The sequence below is a fragment of the Podarcis pityusensis genome (genome assembly GCF_964106645.2).
Source record: "Podarcis pityusensis genome assembly, chromosome: 2".
NCBI lineage: Eukaryota > Metazoa > Chordata > Lepidosauria > Squamata > Lacertidae > Podarcis > Podarcis pityusensis.
In genome coordinates, this window is record NC_138029.1 from 88,827,587 (window position 1) to 88,842,320 (window position 14,734).

A 14,734-nucleotide genomic window follows, 5' to 3' on the forward strand; every position below is an offset into this window, starting at 1 on the left:
GTCAGTTCCCCACGTTCCGCCCCATGCTTTTAACATTCAACCACACTCCTTGGAAACCCAGATATATTGAACTCAGTTTTGGGGCTCCACTCAGTGGCGGAGAGCAGGCAGGGGCGGGGCTGGCGTGCATCCTGGGGGCAGGGGGGCAGCTGCAATGGCACCCCACCGGGATCACACTGCCAAGGGCGGTGCGCTCCCCCCGCACTCCTCTTCCTCTGCCAGTGGCTCCACTGAGGGAAGCAGGCTTGAGTTTCAAATGGCTCCATTCACTTGGGACAAGAAGTGGGTGAGCCTACTGGTGTGCCACCTTACTTTCTGTGATTCGTTGCCATTTCTTCCCTTGAGGGAAAACCAAACCGCTGCACTTAGTGCCACTGCGGTATGGAAGGTGAAGTCTTTTCTCCAAACCTGACACTGAATGGCCTGACAGGAAGACCACAGAGCAGTGCAATACCTCTCTCCACACACAAATAAGCTATTCTCGCAATGGGCATTTTGATAGGTTATTATCATTCGTCGGCACTTAAAAAATGGCTAAGTGCACAACTGCGACGCCTGCTTCTCGTTTGCGTGGACATTTCCATGTCACTTCTTAGATCGCTAAAGGGAGAGCAGCAATTAAAAATGAACTAAAGTCATATGAAATGGTTTTGGAAATTCATGCCAAGGAAATGATTATTGTTTTAATGAGTCAACACTACAAAGAACTGTGATACAAACAGAGGGAATGTTGAGTTGAAGGTTCGTGTTTTTAATTTTATGCAGTTGCCTTCTTCCATCCTCGCCCACTTTCCCTTATCCTTTGGACAAAGTCTTGTTTGGACCAAGACTGACTTTGTTTTCACAGCTGCTTGCCAACCCAGATGTAGCCAGCACTTCAGAATTCCATCACAAACCACAGCAACTCACGTAACCCAACTGAATGGCAAAGAGTCTAAGGTCAAAGCAACCTGCAAGGTCTGTGGTTGGGCAGCCTTTGATGAACTGCTGAGGTGTGGAAGACAGCAGAGTGATGAGCAGTTAGGCCATTTGCAGGTGGCAGATTTCTGAGTTATCACAGCAAACAGATTCGGGTCACTTGGCACCCACGAGCCATATGAGGACTATGCCAATCCCTTCTAGTTCAAACTGGAAAATTAGTGGGATTAGTTCAGGCTGCATAGGCCACTCAAAACCTTATGGAATTGGTACCTCTCCCTTGCCCTCCATTCCCATGTAATACTTGCTAATTTAATGCTGAACCCTGGGCTTCATCCAAACAGACTCTTACAGATGTCTAACATGCTGCACCTTAGTATTATTTTAACCCCATTTTACGCGTGTGTGTGTACGTACGCGCGCATGCACGCGTACACACACACACACACACACACACAGCTTTTCTAACAACATTAGTGCATAGATCAGATTCCAGATCTGCAATACTGGATTCCTGCTCACGTGAAAAACATTGCACCAGTGGAAAAGGAACTTAGAAATGACTTTTTGGTGACAACATCACCAAGACACACTTTTGCATGTGATCTTGTATACCTACTGGTAATCAGACAAACAGAGGATAGATAGGATAGAGATAAAAATCAGTGTCATGTATAAGCATCCACCCTAGATTGCTTTCATATATGGCCTTTCACATACCTAGCAGCTATGGACTGCCATTTAGTCAACACCCAAAAGAACAAATGTGGGCCACACATTAAAGGTTTTTAAATTTCTCTCCATCGCTTCAACGTCATTGTTAAGATGACACCCCACTGTAATGAAACTTAAGCCTGGGCATTCAGAAAAGGTGAAACGCCGACTTCTAAATGCCAGCATTATTTCATTCCAATTAGAAATCCAACTTAATAAAATGACCACTCATCAGACTAGCCCAGCAGTTCACTTGCAGTTCCATTTCTTCTCTAAAAACACAGGTGAGGCCTGGGCTTTCTGTACGACATGTCCCTTTTGGAATGTGGATGAATAAATAGATCTGAATGTTTTCATGTCAAATTCCTTCAGGAATAGTTGAAGCTGATATTGACCGCTTCCTTTGGGAGGAAGGACGGGAGACAAATCGAACGGAGTCAGGTAAGACATGTAGGCATGCCTTGTCCTTGAGATCCATATGACTGCACACCCACCCACCCACACACCCATCCTTCTCCTTTGTTTTCTTACAAGCCTCACATACCTGCTGGGCTTCTCCCAGTCATCTTCACTGAAACTGCCATCCATAAAGGGGTAACTCTTCCTGGGATCACCAGGAGGGGTACTGTTCTTCTGTCTGCTGGATCTCCATTCATGTGGGTGAAGCGCAATGCCAACAGCTTGCGGCAAGTATGTACCTACTGGGATCCGATGGGGAGCAGAGAAACAAACAGGAAGGATCAGGTCATTTTTACATGGCTACATTGAGGAAAGACAATCTTATGGTTAAGTTAGCTGGATGGGAAGTCTGTCTCCCATTTCTAGTTCTGCAGTAGACATCCTATATGTCTAAGGGGAATTTTAATTGTGCAACCAGATGAACAAAGTGCCAGCTTTGTCCATTTGCTGGTGAGGTTTGAATCCAAACCACACCTGTAAATGGACATTGAAGGGGTTCGCTGTAACTGCTGACCCCATGGCAATGTTTGCTTGCGTGAACCTTTATCCCTTCAGATATAAATGTATGAACTGGCCCTCAGCAATTCAAAATGGAGTTGGGAGGGAGGAGACAAACTTATGCATTCGCACATTAAAGGCCGACTCACCCTGACTTCCATAACCAGCATCAATGCCAGAACCATCCCAGGATTCCATTGCACTGTCCACACTGGGGATTGTGGTGGAATAAATCTCAGAGAGTTTGCTAGTTTTCTGGGAATCAGTCAGGTCATCTTCTGGGTCGCTCACTTCATTTATACTCCCAGACTGTTTCGGGTAAGTCCCTGGGGTCAAAGTAAAGATGCACAGGTATGCACAAAACGTTAGAGACATTTCTGTGAAGCTCACCTGCTCTCTTTCTGTTATGTTATAATCACCAGCTAATGGGTGGCACTGTGGTCTAAACCACAGAGCCTAGGGCTTGCCAATCAGAAGGTCGGTGGTTTGAATCTCCACGACGGAGTGAGCTCCGGTTGCTCGGTCCCTGCTCCTGCCAACCCAGCAGTACGAAAGCACTTCAAAGTGCAAGTAGATAAATAGGTACTGCTCTGGCGTAAAGGTAAACAGCATTTCCGTGCGCTGCTCTGGTTCGCCAGAAGCAGCTTAGTCATGCTGGCCACATGACCCGGAAGCTGTATGCTGGCTCCGTCGGCCAGTAAAGCGAGATGAGTACTGCAACCCCAGAGTCGTCTGCGACTGGACCTAACGGTCAGGGGTACCTTTACCTTAATGGTTGGTAAGTCTCATATCAGGCTGCAGGCCCAATGTCATGTTTTCCAGAAGATGTAGGGTCTGGTGCGCAGAACACTGATGTTCCCTTAGCCCTGTAGCAAGGGGGTGCTGCCCTTCTTTCCCCTTCATCCTGTAAGCCTTTTTGACCCATGGCTGCTTCAAGTTGCACCAACCAAATGTGAAATTAAGAGTGGGGGAGCGGCTTTCCAGGCGTAAAAATCACACAGATCACGACTACTGCCAGCGTGTGATCTTAAGTGCATCTGCTTGCAAGTAAGTTCAGTGAAATCAAGTAAAAAGACTTATTTCCAAGTAAGTGGCTTTTCTGATTTAGTGATTGTGAAGTGATTTATTCTTTACTCAACACTTAAAACCACCATCACCTTGACAATTTTCTTTCACCTTAGAACATCTCCCGAGATAAAGACTGTACTTTAAAGAAAGGGGGGAGCCCACTATAGTCTCCCCAAATTAGGATGGGTTAAATTGCTTATGATGGAGTACTTGAGATGGCTGTGGAATTCCAATTTCAAATAGCTCAGGCTTAGAATGATTGATAGGAATTCACTCTCCTCCATTCATTTTGACTCATGTGTCATACGCAGAAAGTGCTCCAAAGAGCTTCTGTGAGTAAAAATATCATTATGACTGCTGGACGAGCTGTGCCAGCTATATCCTCTCTTGGGGAAAGCTCTGCGAAAGACTATTAACGTGTTTCACACCATAATAGCTAATGGTTGAGAGGTACAGAGATCATCCCTGGACTGTGAGAGCCGTTGGGGGATGGTGATTCCCAAACTCAGCTAAGGTTGGGCCTTTAAAGGTCTCTGTGTGAAAGAAATTGCAGTTTTTTTAGGATGATGGAGTGAGCAGGAAAGAGAGCACTGACGTGGAGATTGGAAGGCACATTGGAGAGGATGAAGGGATGGAGGAGAAATTCAATTTAGTTTGCATTTTAATAAGTCACTACCTAATGTGCACTTCTTAAAAAGAGAAATTGGACTAAATGTCCCTTGATATCCCTTCCACCCTACAATTCTATGAAATGTGCAAATCAAAGCACACCTATCCTTTGACATTTGCACGTCTCTGAATTTTGCAATGCAATTCTCCACCCCAAACAATGTGTAGAATATATGTTAGGGGAAAGTGCATTAAAATGCATATATTAATAAAGAGATACAAAAATGCATCATATTAGGGGAAATTGCTTTCAAAAATGTGTACATTAGTCAAAACTGCATACAAAAAGATGTATTTACAGTGGTGCCTCGCAAGACGAAATTAATCCGTTCCGTGAGTCTCTTCGTCTTGCGGTTTCGTCGTCTTGCGAAGCACGGCTATTAGCGGCTTAGCGGCTATTAGCGGCTTAGCGGCTATTAACGGCTTAGCGGCTATTAACAGCTTAGCGGCTTTAAGAAAAAGGAAACAAACACGCAAGAACTCGCAAGACGTTTCGTTTTGCGAAGCAAGCCCATAGGGAAATTCGTCTTGCGGAACGACTCAAAAAACGCAAAACCCTTTCGTCTAGCGAGTTTTTTGTCTTGCGAGGCATTCGTCTTGCGGGGCACCACTGTATTAGGAGAAATTCTGACAAATTTTCATGGGGATTAAAAAAACAATAATTGCAAATTGCTGCAGAAACATGGCCAACTGAATTTAAGATTAAAATAATGAGAAAGTGAAATTGACAGATTTGAACATCCTTAGGTGCAGGTATTTCTCTCTGGGGATCTGAGGTGACCCACCTGTCAGGAGCTGATCAATTCCACACACACACACACACACACACACACACACACACACGGCTTTACTTTTATAGTTGTAAAATTAAATATTTTTAGAAACACAACAAGTCTCAAGTTTGGTCTCCTCCAAAAGCAAGTCAAACCTGAAAAGTGCTGCCTCTGCAACCTCTCGAGGAAGTTCCACAGCAGAAGAGTGTTTTTAAAGCATAACTATTTTAGTGGTAGCTTCTGCTTCCAGCAGAAACTGGGAACTACCTCTCTCCTCAAACACTTCAATCCCCCCCCCCCCCAAGTTGGCTCTAGGCAGGTCACAGGTCTTTTGAAGAAAAGAAAAAAAGAGAGAAAAGTGAGTGAGACTGGAGAAAAGTACAATAACGTATTGCAGCTGTCTTTGTTTATGGATGATGGTACAACTCCTTGCAGGAGGAAAGAGACTTAAAGGAGATCAGAGGTGAGGGAGGTGTTTTATCTCTGCCAGAGTAAAAAGTGCTAAGAAAGCAAGAGGAAAAACTACACTCTGAGCAAGTACGAGATCTAATTTATCAGTGGCTAGGAAGGAAAGTAGGAGGGACTGCACCCGGAAAATCCTCTGTGTTCATGAAGAGCTGAAAGACTGGAGGAGAGAGGGAGGAAAATGGATGTGATTGAAATCTAATGGTCCCTTCAAGCATGAAAATTAAATTGCATGCTTACACTGTCAAGTTGTCTTCATTAAAAGCAAAGAACAGAAGGACAGAGGCCTGTTTCTCAATTTTACACATGAACATCAGTCAGGACTTTAAAGTGAACTTCAGTCCTTTCAAGACATTGGCTGAGCTCCTTAGTTTGTCAGGCAAGGTTGCTGCTGCATCAGAATTTCAAAAGTAAGAGACTCTGCAGAGACACAGAGTCTGATGTGAGATGCTTGACTGACAGGTGGTTGGCAGTGAAGGATGCCGATTAAGTTTTCCCCCAATAGGCTTTTCAGCAATTCTTTCAGAAACTTAATGCTGCGTCAAAGTGAGGCTGCTCGAACAGTGTTAAGGAAGGAGGGGAGAAATAAAAATCACTTTCCACATTGGCAGGTCTGAAGATGTTTTTTAAAGGGAAGCAGACAGCTCAAAATCTAGTCAGCTTCTTAAACAGATTCTCAAGTGGGTGCTTGAGATTATACCTGTCAATGGAGTCACCGACTGATCTTGGTGCTTTCGCCTCCTTCTCCTTGTTTTAAAGAAGTCTCCCAAGGAAACTAAGACATTTCCCCACAATCCAGTAGTCCAACACAACAGGGGCATTAACAGGAATAGTATTAAATGGAACAGCAGTTTAATAATGTAGACAGATGATGCAGTCATTATACAATGCATTTATGCCTTGACCTCATATATTTTTAAAGGTCCCCCAGCCGTCCTTATGTCACGCATATGGCATCATGCACCATGTGACATCGCCTCCCCCCAATTCTCCTTCAGAAGCTGGTGCCTCTGAGCAGAGCAATACATTTGGCACCAGCTTGGCTGCAGGAGTTGCCAGAAGGAGGCGTACAAGGCACCATCCAATCTCTTAGGGACTCCACTCTGGATTGGTGTAGGGTTTACTTCTTAGCCTTTTCTTCTCCCAAAGATATCTTGCAAGGCAGTGAAGGTTTAAGTCCTAAGGCTTTATGGGTCAAAACCAGCACTTTGAATACAGCCAGGAAACTAATCGTAGCCAGTGCAGTCATGGCAGAATTGGTGTTACATGTTTGGATCATTGTGCCTCAGTTAACAGTCTGGCCTCTGAATTCTGCACCAGCTGCAGTCTCCAAATTGTCTTAAAAGGCAGCCCCGTGCATTGAAGTAATCCAGCCTTGAGGTTACCAGAGCATAGAAAACAGACTTGGCTTGCCCAGTTCACTTGAGCCTCAAGCAACAGTAATGGATCCAGAAGTATCCTCAAGCTATAGGATCTACCTGCTCCTTCAGAGAGAGTGCAACCCCATCTAGAGCAGGTTACATCCCATTCATCTGGTTTAGGGAACCACCCACTAACACAGCCTTTCTCAATCTGTGGGTCCCCAGATGTTGAACTACAACTCCCATCACCCCTAGCTAGCAAGGCTCAGGGATGATGGGAGTTGTAGTCCAACAACATCTGGGGACCCACAGGTTGAGAACCGCTGCACTAACAGGACCTCAATCTTGTCTGATTAAGCTTCAGTTTATTGGTTCTCATCCAATCCATTACCGAGGCAAGACATTGATCTAGCACACCCACTGCCTCACCTGAAGATGTATAGGAGAAGCAGAGATGTGTGTCACCAGCAAATTGCTAACCATGTACTCCAAAACTCGAGATGACCCCATTAAGCAGTTTCACGTAGAGGCTGAATAGCATGGGAGATAATACAGAACTCTCCAGAAGCTGACACAGAAAGGCTCCATGAGGCCAAACAATATCCCTCAAGGATCACCCTGTGAAAACAGCCACCCAAGTGGGACTGGAATCATCAGAGTGGTGGTGCCCACTCTCAATGTGGACAGCCACTCCAGAAGAAGACAATCGTTATTGGTATCAAAAGCCACTGAGAAATCAAGGGTAACAAAGCAGGGACACATTCCCACTGCGGCTCTTCCGACAAAGGGCCACCAAGGCAATGTCTGCACCAAAAGCAGGCCTAAACCCAAATCGAAATACATCTGGGAAAACCAGTGTCATCCAAGAGCGTCTGGATTTGGCCAGTGACTGCCCAAGAACCTTGTCCAAGAAGTGGAGATTGCTACATTGATCTGTACTGATTTTGGCTCCAGGTGTGCCAGATGATACACACAGATTTTTAGAATGAGAACTTACTTTCGGTTTGCTTCTTGATCTTCAGAGTTACAGTTTCTCCAGCCATCTGGAGTAGATGAATGGCTTCACTCAGAGGCTTCCCCTTAAGGCTTACATTATTAATAGCTAATATCCGGTCTCCTACATGGATAGCTCCAGTCCTAAAGAACAAGCAAATGAAAATTCCAGCTGTTATGCAAGACAGTAATTTCATTAAACCAGCCCATAAATAAAGATATCCATGTTCAGTTGATGGATGCACATGTGGCAAGATTTAAAGCTCTGTGGTAATCAGAAGAAAAACATGAAAACAAATGCACAACTATTTACAGATTAGCAGGCACTCCTCCCAATTCAGTGATTTATAATGGAAAGAGAAGCCCATGTCTTCACCCATACCACACATAATGCTTCTCATTCATCTATAAAGGCTGATCCATGAATTCCAATTGAAACAAACAAACAAACAAAACCCCCAGACCTGTATATGCATATCTCTGCATAGACAATCTGTCAAGGTTTGGGAACCTTCACTTCTTGGGCCTAATAAAGCCCAGCACAGATCCCAAATTGGCCCATGGGGTGGTTTCTCACAAACCATCCACACACCTGACATCATATGTCATATGGACGTGGATTTAAGGGAGCTCTCAGTTGCCCCTTGGCCAGCTGACTGGGAGCCATGCTGGGATCAGCTACACTAGGGAGCTCCCCATTGGGCTTTGAATCCAAGCTGCATCATCTGCAGAGGGGAAAATGCTCCATTTATTAATACTGTATTTTTACTTCTACAGAGACATCAAAGTGGTTACCAATCAGCTGTTCGGTGGTTACAGCAATCTCCTTTGAAGATGCCCTTTCAGCGATAGTCAGCTGATTGGTGCTAGAGGGTGCATTCAGAGTGGCTCACTGTTGTCAGCATCGCCCTTGAGCCAGTGCCACCAACTGGACTCATCCACTTCAGCCCCAACTGGGCTAGGCGAGCTGGGTAGCACTTCCAGAGACCACCTTCTGCACAGGAACAGGTCAAAGTGCTGTGGACTCACAGCTTAGAGTTGTGAGCACCGGATTCACTCCAACAAGAAGACAGTCGTCGCACAGCAGAGTACAGCAGAGTCTAGCAGAGTACATAAACAACTCGGAGAGCAGCTCTGTAGAATATCTTCTTTATTCTATAACTACAACTATACAAACTATATACAGAGCTTAATAGGTCTAAGCATAAATGAATGCTGCACTGCACTGAGTGTCTGCAGCTGCTCTTAGCAGCAACCTTATCTCTACACACAATCTCTAACACTCAGTCTCTCTCTCTCTGTCTCTCCGACACTGACTGACTGACTGACTCGGTGCTGGAGCAGAATAAGTAGAGAGCAGAACACGCCTCCTCCTCTCTGGGGAATCAGCAGACTCCTCAGGAGATTCTTGGATATGGGAGGGGTGAAATCTCCTCAACTGTAACCACCAATCTGTTGATCAGTGACCTCCTTTGAACTGTGACAGGTTTCAACCACCTGCAGTCATTATGATGCCATGTGACCAGCAAGTGGGAAGTCCCTTTGCCCTCACTGCCATGGGAAGAAGCCACAGCCAATGTCTGACATCATGATGGCAGTGAAGTCAAAGAAGGCAGAAGACAGCGATGTCAAAGAACAAGGTGGGGGGGGGGACATTGCCCCAGAGCAGCAGGCAGGGGAACAAAAATGCGCCAAGCAGCAGAACGTCATCCAAATGTTTGGTGAGGCCAATATTTTGCCTTGTCATTTGTCTGGCTATGGTGAATAGACTAATTTTGAGTTGCATATTGGAATTACAGAATGCATGGTGCCCATAATAAAAGATATGATTCACCCATGAATACTACAAAACATACAAAACACAGTGAAGATGGTATAAAGCCAGTGTGGTGTAGTGGTTAAGAGTGGTAGTCTCGTAATCTGGGGAACTGGGTTCGCGTCTCCGCTCCTCCACATGCAGCTGCTGGGTGACCTTGGGCCAGTCACACTTCTCTGAAGTCTCTCAGCCCCACTCACCTCACAGTTTGTTGTGGGGGAGGAAGGGAAAGGAGAATGTTAGCTGCTTTGAGACTCCTTCGGGTAGTGATAAAGCGGGATATCAAATCCAAACTCTTCTTCTATAAAGAAAGAGTATTCCTCAGGGAAGTGACCCATTCAGTTTGATCCAGGCTTGCTTGACTTTAGTAATTCATCTAAATAGACTGTGAACTACAAAGGGTTGATTGAGTTTCACCTGACCCTTGGGGTGCTGCACACAGAGACCACAATAATAAAGGCTGCCTTTGCATGACCTAAGTATACCATCCAGCTCACAGGTGGAATTCAAGGTACGGCTCAACTGTGTGTTGTTTTCCAATGGATGCAAAGGCCAATTATGTCATATCCTCCATTTAGATCACAGTTATTCTATTAAGCTACAGCTGCAACAGACATTCATTTCCTTGCATGCTCTAAATGGATCCAAACTACAAGAAAGAAGATTCCACCTAAACATTAGGAAGAACTTCCTGACAGTAAGAGCTGTTCGACAGTGGAATTTGCTGCCAAGGAGTGTGGTGAAGTCTCCTTCTTTGGAGGTCTTTAAGCAGAGGCTTGACAACCATATGTCAGGAGTGCTCTGATGGTGTTTCCTGCTTGGCAGGGGGCTGGACTCGATGGCCCTTGTGGTCTCTTCCAACTCTATGATTCTATGATTCTAAATTGCACTACAACTCAAGCGTTGGTTAAGTACCAATGGCCGGCCAGTTTCAGAATGCTTGCTGTACCCATGTCCATTTTCCTTGTGCTTCTGCTGTTCTAGCCATCAGCTGTGGTAAAATCTCCAAGAATTGTCATTTAAGCATATTTTATCTTCCCATCAGAAGAGTCTGTCTTAGCTACTCCACTCCCGGGAGTAAATTACTTTTGCTTGCAGATCTCCCAAACAAAAGAACGCTGTCTATTTTCAGTCACAGAAAACAAAAAGCTTAGCACACAGAACAGCAATCAGTTTTGGAAATCTTGTTTGTTGGCAGCTTATAGGGATATAATTCAACTTCTTTATATTTTATGCTCTCTCTCTCCCCCACCCTGCTTTTTCCTTTGAGTCAGGATTGATTTCTCAACTATCCACTAGAGGTCACTATGGTGCCAGTTTAAATAGCAAAGTTAACTTTATTTCCAAACAGTGGATTAGTGAACTGAAATTATAAAATTCCTCTGTTTTCAATAGCAGCTGAATGGATTGGTATAAATTATGGCTCAAAAATTCTGGGAAGGGAATGTGCATGGGCCCAAAGATTCACCTTGTATCTATTTTGTTTTTAAACAAAACAAATTTCTGAATTGCACTATGCTTTTTACACTTCGATCTGCGCTCCAGGTTCCGAGCCATTCTGTATACAAGTGAAGTTCTGCGTTCTCCATTCATTACAACTGGGAAATATAAAAAATGGGTGCTGTTTGCAAATATGGCCGCCCCTTCTGAGGAAATGAAGCCTGCCCAATTTCAGAATGATAGTTGCAGGGGTTCTCCTGCAAGGACAGACGTTACCAGTTTGCAGTGGTTACATGTGAACGGGGTGATGGTGGTGAAAAGAACAAAGGATCCACAGGAAAAACTGAGGTGGGGGGAAAATGTCATGTACCCCCAGCAATTTCACAAGCATGTAAACGAACAGTCCACAAATTACAAGCGGGATAGCTCAGTTGGTTAGGGCATGGTGCTGATAATGCTAAGGTTGCAGGTTCAATCCCCATATGCTACAGCTACGTATTCCTATATTGCGGGGGGTTGGATTAGATGAACATCAGGGTCCCTTCCATCTCTATGATTCTAAGGTTATGTGGCTGCACATTTTGAACACAGCACTCCTGATTGGTTCCTTGCTTGTAAACTATCTCTCTCACACACACCTTGCACAAACATATCCACCAATGCATAAACATAATAGCACTGAATATACTACCTGGAAGAAGCTTCACAGTTTCCCCAAGCAACACAAAATTGCCCGTTGGGAGCTCAGAAACTGTGACAGCCATTCAGCACACAAACCTCTCATGTCTCCTCTCAAGATCACGTGCAACCAAGTTCTCTCTCCTCTCTTTCCTTACACGCACAGCCACGTAACTGTGCAGAAAGATCTACACCACCCACGTATGCAGGCTCTATTTAATTCAGTGGTACAAATGAGCAGAAGAGCTTCCCAGTGGATTACACTCGGAGTATCATTATATCATGCCTGCCCATTAGGATGCAAATTGCAACTCACCTTTCCGCCAGCCCTCGTTTTGTCAGTCCTGAAATGACAATTGGGTCAAAAGGCTCCTCGGTCCCTGAAATAGTGATTCCCAGGGGTCCACCGTATCTCTTTAGCTCCACTGTGTAGATGATAGCACCAGTTGTTTCTTGCTCATCTGTTAAGAGGAAAGGAGGGCTCTGATTATAGAAATCACCCTAAACTAAAGGAACTCCTGAGATTAGTCCTAGATCATCTAGAAGATACAGGCTGATTATAAACTTCCATTAGACCTACTGCTTGTTCTTTCCAGTTATCAAAAAAACCCAGTAACCGCCAAAGAGGATTGGGAAATGATCATTTATTGCTTAATAGCTAGTAGCATGTGATTACTAATTTCATTATAATACAGGAAGGAATGAAGTGCATATTTTAATTTTTTTCCTCCCCGCTTCCTACAATTTCCCATGAATTCTAATTGTTATTGATACAAAATACCTTTAACTTGTAGTCACTGATCTAAGTAATGCATCAATTCGTATTTGTAATTAATTTTGGTATATATGCTTTGATGCAACTTTGCTAATTAATATATCCAGAAACAATTATCTGAGTGTTTATTGCCGTTTGGATTTTAATTTTAAGGAATTGCTGCGTGCCACATGCTGTAATTCAAACAAATATATATCTCAATGCAACCATGTTAAAACAGTTTAAAGATGAAAATGAATAAAAACGATGTCACAAAGAAAAAACAATAAGGGAAGGAAAACAGGTGGAATCTGAAAGTATTGGACTGTACATAACTGCATTTATTAGCTAGGCAATTTTGTTTCCATTAATATACCTATGTTCCTAATAAGGCCATTTAGATACTGGTACTCTGTTCAATGCATAAACACTTATTTAATAATGATAAGGAATCTTCAAGGTATGCATCATAGCTGTCAACTTTTCCCTTTTCTTGCGAGGAATCCTATTTGGAATAATGGAATTTCCCTTAAAAAATGGAAAACGTTGACAGCTATGGTATGCATCAAACCTCAAAGTATTTCCTAGCAAAGGAGTAAGTAACTTTTAAGCCTTAGAGTAGGTTTGTAGGCACTTGCTGTGTGCACATGCGCACCAACACATGAATGCACGGGCACATGCACACACTCATTACTTGAATAATGGTTTTCCAGTTTCTCTGCCAGGCTTTTCTTAAGTATTGGAGTGTTTTATTAAAATGGCTCAGAAACAGCTTGATTCAGTGCTTTCGTACCAGAATTATCCTCATCCTTCCTGATCTTCAATTTGACAAGTTCTTCACACTGCTTTAAGATCTGCACCGCATCCTCCATTGAGCAATTGTCGAGTCGGATATTATCAATGGCTAACAGCTTGTCTCCGGGCTCTAAGGTGCCAGTCCTGTGAGCAATGGGGGGAAAAACAAGCCTGTGTTTAACACATTCCAAATAGCTGCATACTTAGTTCTTCTCCAAGAGCTGTTGCAGTACTGTGGGTGATATGGCAACTCTTCTGCAACAGAGAATTTGCCCAGGTTAATGATTAAAAAAAGACAAGATATTTCTGCATAGAAACAGGTTCAAGTAACTAAAATCCAGCCTGAGAATACACCTCATTATTAGCAATTCCCTCAACTGGTGAAAGTTAGGCAGCCTTTCAACATTTCAGTTGGGGTACCTTAAATAAGTGAGAAAATAAAAAAACAAGTCACGGGTAAATGTGAAGGAAGCTGGTGTCAAGAAAGTGTTTTGTGAATTACAGTTTTCTCCATACATCATGAAAGGACATAGGGAGGTGCTGTTATTGGCTGTCCTCATCTCTCATGGTACGTCATCCAGAGCAGAGGTAGCCAACTTGTTGCCCTACAAATGCTTGACCACAACTCTCATCAGCCCTGATCACTGGCTTTGCTGGCTGGGGCTGATGGGAGTTGTAGTCCAACAACATCTGGAAGCCTCCATGTTGGCTACATCAAAATAATATAGACCAGTTTATACTGTACGTAACTCAGAGAGCAAACTCTTAATGCATGCATGTTCTACTTTTATATAACAAGGCAGTGCTGGCAACACTGCTTGTACTGGAATCAAGTAGGCTTAAGTGAGATTCCAGGAGTCAGTATGCTTATAAAATACTAATTTATTAAAGCCAGCACTGTACTCTAATTAGACCTACTTCTATACTGAGGCCAAATGAAATGTCAGGCCATGGCACACCTTGTGAATAACTTCAGCAAGTCTAATTACGCACAGGAGGAGAATATGCAAACATCTGTGAACTTCGGAAGACATGGAAAATGTTTGGCGTTACAGTTCATTGGTCTTGATGTTTGGGAAGGAGCCATCGCTTGGAGGAAGAACGCACATACTTTGCACAATGAACGTCCCAGTTCAACCCCCAACATCTTAAGCTGAACAGATCTCGGGAGGCTGGACTGGGAAAGAGCTTTGCTGTTGCCTTCAGGCCCTGCTTGCTGGCTTCTTATAGGCATCTGGCTGGCCACTGTATGAACAGGACGTTGGATTGGATAGGGTGATTCAGCAGGGCTTTTCTTATGCTTATTCTTTGTATCTCTGACATCTATTTTTCC

At 43.9% G+C, this 14,734-nt stretch overlaps 1 protein-coding gene across 15 annotated transcripts in view; it reads right to left on the reverse strand.

The window, feature by feature from the left end:
• GRIP2 (glutamate receptor interacting protein 2) overlaps positions 1 to 14,734 on the reverse strand; it is a 389,440-nt gene that overhangs the window by 8,586 nt on the left and 366,120 nt on the right. For 11 of the 15 annotated variants that reach the window (XM_080996898.1, XM_080996894.1, XM_080996887.1 and 8 more), the window contains 5 exons: positions 13,400 to 13,545; positions 12,169 to 12,313; positions 7,923 to 8,062; positions 2,739 to 2,915; positions 2,177 to 2,333 (listed from right to left, as the gene is read on the reverse strand). In XM_080996898.1, coding sequence (XP_080853024.1) covers positions 2,177 to 2,333; positions 2,739 to 2,915; positions 7,923 to 8,062; positions 12,169 to 12,313; positions 13,400 to 13,545 — 765 coding nt within the window. The remainder of the gene's footprint in view (positions 1 to 2,176; positions 2,334 to 2,738; positions 2,916 to 7,922; positions 8,063 to 12,168; positions 12,314 to 13,399; positions 13,546 to 14,734) is intronic. The other 4 variants (XM_080996901.1, XM_080996895.1, XM_080996888.1 and 1 more) reach the window with 1 other exon arrangement.